Source organism: Nelusetta ayraudi, unplaced genomic scaffold, assembly GCF_046127955.1.
Source record: "Nelusetta ayraudi isolate G7.1 ecotype Tasmania unplaced genomic scaffold, CSIRO-AGI_Nayr_v1 ptg000082l, whole genome shotgun sequence".
Taxonomy (NCBI): Eukaryota; Metazoa; Chordata; class Actinopteri; order Tetraodontiformes; family Monacanthidae; genus Nelusetta; species Nelusetta ayraudi.
In genome coordinates, this window is record NW_027466132.1 from 438481 (window position 1) to 444732 (window position 6252).

Below are 6252 nucleotides of genomic sequence, written 5' to 3' on the forward strand. Positions count from 1 at the left end.
TATATATATATATATATATATATATATATATATATATATATATATATATATACATATATATATACACACACACACACACACACTGGACCTTTAAGGGATAGTTTTATGACCGTGGTTGTGTTGTCAGTCACGCTACCTTTAGCCAACAGGCAACTCCCTCGGCAAACATCTCCATCTCAGCTGCAGAATTCCTGCTGGGAAGCGGCCGTGCTGATGCTAATCTTTGCTTTCCGATGTTCCACTTGATCCCGCTTCCGTCTCGCTCAAGCTGCGATGATCCCGATGACATCGTGACACCCAGAGCAGTGGGTTCCAAGCTCTCAGCTACGGACATGACCGCGTCCTTCCAGGTGAACCAGCAGCTTCTCCTCCAATTGTAAATACTTGGAATTAGTGAAATGAAAACACACCTGGGGGAGTCATTTGATCAGCGCGAGTACCTACCTGATACTTAACTAGCCAATCATAATAAAGAGGAAGATACTCTTGCACTTAAACACCATAACTGAAAGACTATGACACTGCACAGAAGGTTTCTTTCTTTTTTTTTTCTTTTTTTTCTTTTTTCGTTTTATTATTGAAAGTCATTTTTACAAGCACAGAAGATACTTTAGGTTAAATAAACTAAAGGCAAATGCTAATTTCCTTCAATATTTCGCAGCACTGGAAATAAGTAATCCAGTGATCATAAATTGTATTATTATTATTATTATTATTATTATTATTATTATTATTATTATTACTACTGTTATTATTATTATTATTATTATTATTATTATTATTATTACTACTACTATTATTATTATTATTATTATTATTATTATTATTACTACTACTATTATTATTACTATTATTATTATTATTATTATTATTATTATTATCATTATTATTTTTCAGAAAAGTTACAGTTATGGGCACATTTTACTGCAAACAGTTCTCTGCTGCAATGTGCTGCATTAGCTACAGGAGCCGTTTGGCAGTTATCTTCGGCATTATTTTCGGCAGCTATTTTACAGGACTGAGGTGATCTAATCAAGATGACAGGGGAAAAAATAAAGTCAACACTGAAAGTGAAACGCCAAAGATAGCGCGAGAGATGGACCATGAGAGCTGACAGCACCGGTGAGTCATGTGGGCATAGCACTCCACTTTTAACACTGTTCCCAGAGTCTGAGCGTCATTCAGTTAGTTGCTCTCTGTCCTCCACCTCTAGCTCTGCTCCTCACCTTTTCATGTCAGCAGGTGAAACACGAGGTTTCCACACTTTCAAAAACAAAAGAAAAATGAAAGGATTGTTCACAATCCAATTTGGACCAAGTGAAGGGAAAAGCCAAAACACAATGAGGCAATACCAGATAAATGTCCGTCTTCACAGCAAGTGTGAGTGTCATGAGATGTTTTTGCAGGAATGTGACAAGCTAACGTGTTTTTTCTAAACGCACTTCAGTTCATTAAAGGTGGCTAAAAAAAATAAAAAAATCCAAAAACCAAGGAAGAGCTGAATAAGAAAGAAGTGTGATGACTTCAGTGTTTGCACATATGTGCTTTAATCAACAGACTCCAGTGATCCTGGAGGAGACAAGATTGTCTAACTGCAGACGTTAGCTCAACGTTAGCTCCGTGGCTACACCTGCTGCCTGCCTGCCCAGCCACCCGCCTTTTAGTGTTTGACCGTGATGCTCTTCACCTCGGTGAAGAAGTCGTAGGAATCCTTGGCGCCCTCCCTGCCCAGCCCCGAGTGCTTCATGCCGCCGAAGGGCAGGTTCAGATCCCTCACCATCCAGCAGTTGGTCCACACCAGGCCCGACTGTATCCGCCGGGCCATCCGGTGGACTCGGCCCACGTCCCGGGACCAGACGCAGGAGCCCAGGCCGTAGCGCACGCCGTTGGCCTTGGCCACGGCCTCGTCCTCCGTGTCGAAGGGGACGACGCAGGTGACGGGGCCAAAGATCTCCTCCTGCATGACCCTGGAGCTGTCGGACACGCCGGTGATGACGGTGGGCGGCATGAAGTAGCCCTTGGCGTTGCGCGTGGGCAGGTTCAGCTGGTCCACGCCCTCGCCGCAGTGGATGGTTCCGCCTTCGGATTTGGCGAGCGCCACATAGCTGCGGACCTGGTGGAAGGTTCCGGTGAGAAGGACGTTAAACAACAAGCAAAAAGGTGTTTTTGCTTTTTTGTTTTGTTCATGTTTTCCTAAGCGACTGTAGCTCAGGAGGTGGAGGGGGTTGTGCAATGATCGAAAGGCTGGCAATTCAAATCCCACTCCATCCCAGTCTGTTGGTGTGTCCTTGAGCAAGACACTTAACCCGAATTGCCTCGTATGAATGTGATTGAATGTTGGGTGGTGGTCAGAGGGGCCATTTGGCGCAGATTGGGTGCCCCACTTCCGTCAGTCTGCCCCTGGGCAGCAGTGGCTACACATGTAGTTTACCACCACCAGTGTGAATGTGGTGTGAATACATAGTGGGTTCAATGTAAAGTGCTTTGAGTGCCTAGAAAAGCGCTCTATAAATCCAATCTATTATTATTTTTAAGGATATTTGGCAATTTGTTACCTTCTCAAGGTGCTCTTTGCTGATCAGAGCCCCATTGTTGTTGTTGGGGTCGGAGGGGTCGCCCGTCTTCCACTTCCTGGCTGCAGCCACAAGGCGCTCCACAAACTCTTTGAAGATGCTCCTCTCGACGTAAATCCTGCTGGTGCACAGGCAGATTTCTCCCTGACAGGTGATGAGATGGGTGTGTGTGTGTGTGTGTGTGTGTGTGTGTGTGGTGGTGGAGGGGGGTGGGGGGGGTATAAAAACAGGAGCTATGAGACTGCAGTCACAAAACACACTGCGCTGTGACTGCCCCCATGTGGACAAATTATGTAGCTGCAGCCTACTGCAACCTAATCTAATCGGTTTCAGATCATTCAATAAGAATAAAGAAAGAAAAAAAACTCTCAGCAACTCCCTCTCACCTGATTGGAGAAGCTGGAGCGGGCCGTGGTCTCGACGCACTGGTCCAGGTCCGCGTCGGCGAACACGACCGCCGGGTTCTTACCCCCCAGCTCCAGGGAGATCTTCTTGAAGTGGCGGGCGCTGCGCTCTGTGATCAGCGCACCTGTGGCCGTGGAGCCCGTGAAGGACACCAGCGGGACTTCCGGGTGGGTGACGATCGCGTTGCCCGCCTTGGGGCCGGAGCCAAAGACGATGTTGACGACTCCCGGAGGGACGCCTGCACAACCAGAGGGGGGCGGTTCGAAGTCGAATCTAATGCTGATTATGTTGCAATGAAGGCAGGGAGAGTCATGTTCATGCCCTGCAGGTCGTACCAGCCTGTTGCAAGATCTTGCACATCATCCAGGCCGTGACGGAGGTCATCTCGCTGGGCTTGGCCACCACCGTGTTGCCCGCGGCGAGGGCAGGGGCGATCTTCCAGGTCAGCAGGTACAGAGGGAAATTCCAGGGGCTGATCAGACCAGCTGCGGTTGGGGATGAGACAGCATGTATTCCGCATACTCACTCCCGGAAATGAATCGTCATGTTTGGAGGCAAGGGGGCACACTGGCCGGGTTGGTTCTCACCCACCGACTCCGACGGGGCTGCGGATGGTGTAGTTCAGGCAGCCCATGTGGTCCATCTGGCTGCACTCTGTGGTGTGATGGAGGGAGGAGGAGGCGAAGAAGCGGAAGTTGTAGGCCGAGCGAGGGATGTCCACCGTCTTGGCAAAGGTCCGAGTTTTTCCTGCAGGGGTTGAGTGATGTGAGGTTTGTGCGACAGTGGTGTGACCTGACATGAACTCTGACCTCTGTTTGACTGTTTGCACACTAAACTGTTTGTTGCGTAAAAATAAATCAGATAATCAGATAATTTGCAGCAGGTGCGCCCCCCCCGCCTCCATCTGAACTATGGAGGCTTAGAGTGCGTATCCCCCAGAAGGACGAGGCACCTTGGTCTCTGGACTCGGCCTTGGCCAACTCCTCCAGGTTGGCATCGATCAGGTCGGCCAGCTTGTTGAGGACCTTGGCTCTCTCCTCGGGGTTGGTCCTGGACCAGGCGGGGAAGGCCTCCTTGGCCGCCGCCACCGCTGCCTCCACCTGCAGGGTCCGACACCGAGTGCACGTCAGTCGTTCAAAACACGGACCGCAAACTGCTTACTGACTACAGGCTTCAAAAGGTGTAAATATTGGATTTTTGTTTGAATGACCTCCTTTATTCATTTCAAAAATGCGAAGATAAAACGCTCAACTTTGCTCTACTCTCTTTTTTTCTTTTCTTTTGCTCTTGAATCAACCCCAGTTGCGAGGCCCGAATTATAAGTCACTTTTGCTTTATTGACACACTCAGCTTAATGATTAGTGGACTGTTGACAGCGTTGAGTTCAAAGGTTCCTTGAGTGGGCCTTTAGCACTTGTGGACACGCTGAAATTCCTGAGAAATAACAAAGCTATGACCGAGCACAGTCAGACTGAGCGCCGTGGCTTTGCAGCAAGAAGGTTGCTGGTTCGCTTCCAGCGGCCTTCCAGTGAGTCTACGTGAAGATGTTACTTCCCACAGTTGCCGTTGGGCTAGTTGGGAGCTTTGAATTGTTTGTAGGCGTTAACGGTGCCGTGCATCGGTTGCTGTTATTCTTAATGCATCTCGCAACCGGGTGCGACCTTGCTTTTACCCCTGAGGTCACTGGGGTCGAGTCCAGCTGCCTGCCACCACTGTGTGAGTGAGTGCAGGAGGAAAAATTGATTTGAAGAGTTCAATGCAGCAAAACAAAATACAGTTAAATTATGCACAAATAGAGAATTTCTGATGAATTTCTGACAAATTTTCTGAATTTCTTCAGAAAAAAATTCCCAACTCGTGCAAGGCACTGCAGACACTCATGGCTGCACTCATGGCCTACCTCCTCCGGGCCGCTGTCGGGCACGCTGCAGTACACCTCCCCGGTGGACGGGTCGTAGGAGTCTATGTGACTCTTGCAGGCCACAAACTTGCCGCCGATGAAGTTCTCCAGCACCAGGCGCGCCTGAGGCTCTGAGGCTCCAGACATGTTTGCAGAACCGGCGCTAAACCCAACGGAAGCGAACAGAAGAGGATCGAGGCGACCGACCGGCGGGAAGGGGGAGAGATAAAAAGGTGAATGAGATGCGCGAGCGCCGCCGAGGTGAACCTGGACACGGAGAGTCTCCGCCCACCGGGGTAATCATTGGCTCCGGCGGGAGGTTGGAGGTTGGAGGGCAACTTAGATATTCAGCTCACGTAAGAGTTGAGAGTGCGTGACGCTTTGTTCAAAGAGTTACGTAAAAGTGAATGAGCCACGCAGAGAATACAGTCAAGCAAGCTGGAGGTGAACATTTTTTAAGGTCACGCAGGCCTTCTTAACTGGTTTTGCTTTCAACAGCAATCAAAAGCAGTATGGTTTCTTTGACGCAAGTGGCCCGTTAAGTTTTTCACTCTGGCCCGCTGGACCTGAAGACATGATATTAATAGTAAGCAAGTCATAAAATAGCTGTATTCCATCCATTTATTCAGTGTTTTAAGAGTATTTTCAATAAAAAGATAAATACCATAATTACTATATCTACCAGTCAAAAGTCTGGACACACTTTCTCATTCAATTTTTTATAACTTTCTACACTGCAGATAGATACTGATTACATCAAATATATGAGCAAGATATATGTAATTATGCAGCCAAGAAAAACACGTTGAGTAACTCTAAATATGCTTTTTATGAAAGGTGGCTATTTTGAAGAATTTAATTTAAAAAAAAACGTGTTTGAGTTATTTCACACTTTTATTGTTTCCTCCATAATTCCATGAGTGTTCACACGTAGTTTTGATGCCTTCAGTGAGAAACTGCAATGTCAATAGTCATGAGAATGAAGGAAAAGACAATATGGTGTGTCCAAACTGTTGACTGGTAGTGTGTATCTACAATTTATTTCTGTCTATCTGTAGATAAAATCCTAATCCAAACATTTTTTTTTTCCCCCTGCAAAATGTATGCTGTTATTTTGTAAACATTTTTGTTCATCGTCAAGGCGCAGCAATCAAAGCTCAAAACTAATGTTGCATCACTTCCCTCCAACAACACCTTCAGCCAGGAGGAGGTCAAAATAAGCTCCTCCCACTCACCTGCTACAAAGCTGGGTTTTTTTTTTTGTTTTTTTTACCGGTTTAACCTTAAGTTTAAAGTAAATCTTCTGTGTTCACTAGTGAAAATTAGTATTTCCCTATTTAGCTCCTGCTTTCGGTGATCAACTCGACTCGATCT

General features: G+C 46.9%; 1 protein-coding gene across 1 annotated transcript; it reads right to left on the reverse strand.

Moving 5' to 3' along the window:
• Nucleotides 1–1514: 1514 nt before the first annotated feature.
• aldh8a1 (aldehyde dehydrogenase 8 family, member A1) lies at nucleotides 1515–5268 on the reverse strand. The gene is made up of 7 exons (XM_076044643.1): nucleotides 4879–5268; nucleotides 3931–4078; nucleotides 3570–3725; nucleotides 3314–3463; nucleotides 2960–3216; nucleotides 2556–2717; nucleotides 1515–2113 (listed from the first exon to the last, which is right to left on the reverse strand). Exons 1-7 carry the CDS (start codon nucleotides 5023–5025, stop codon nucleotides 1661–1663), a joined length of 1473 nt encoding a protein of 490 aa, XP_075900758.1. The 5' UTR covers nucleotides 5026–5268; the 3' UTR covers nucleotides 1515–1660.
• Between the last annotated feature and the right edge of the window lie 984 nt (nucleotides 5269–6252).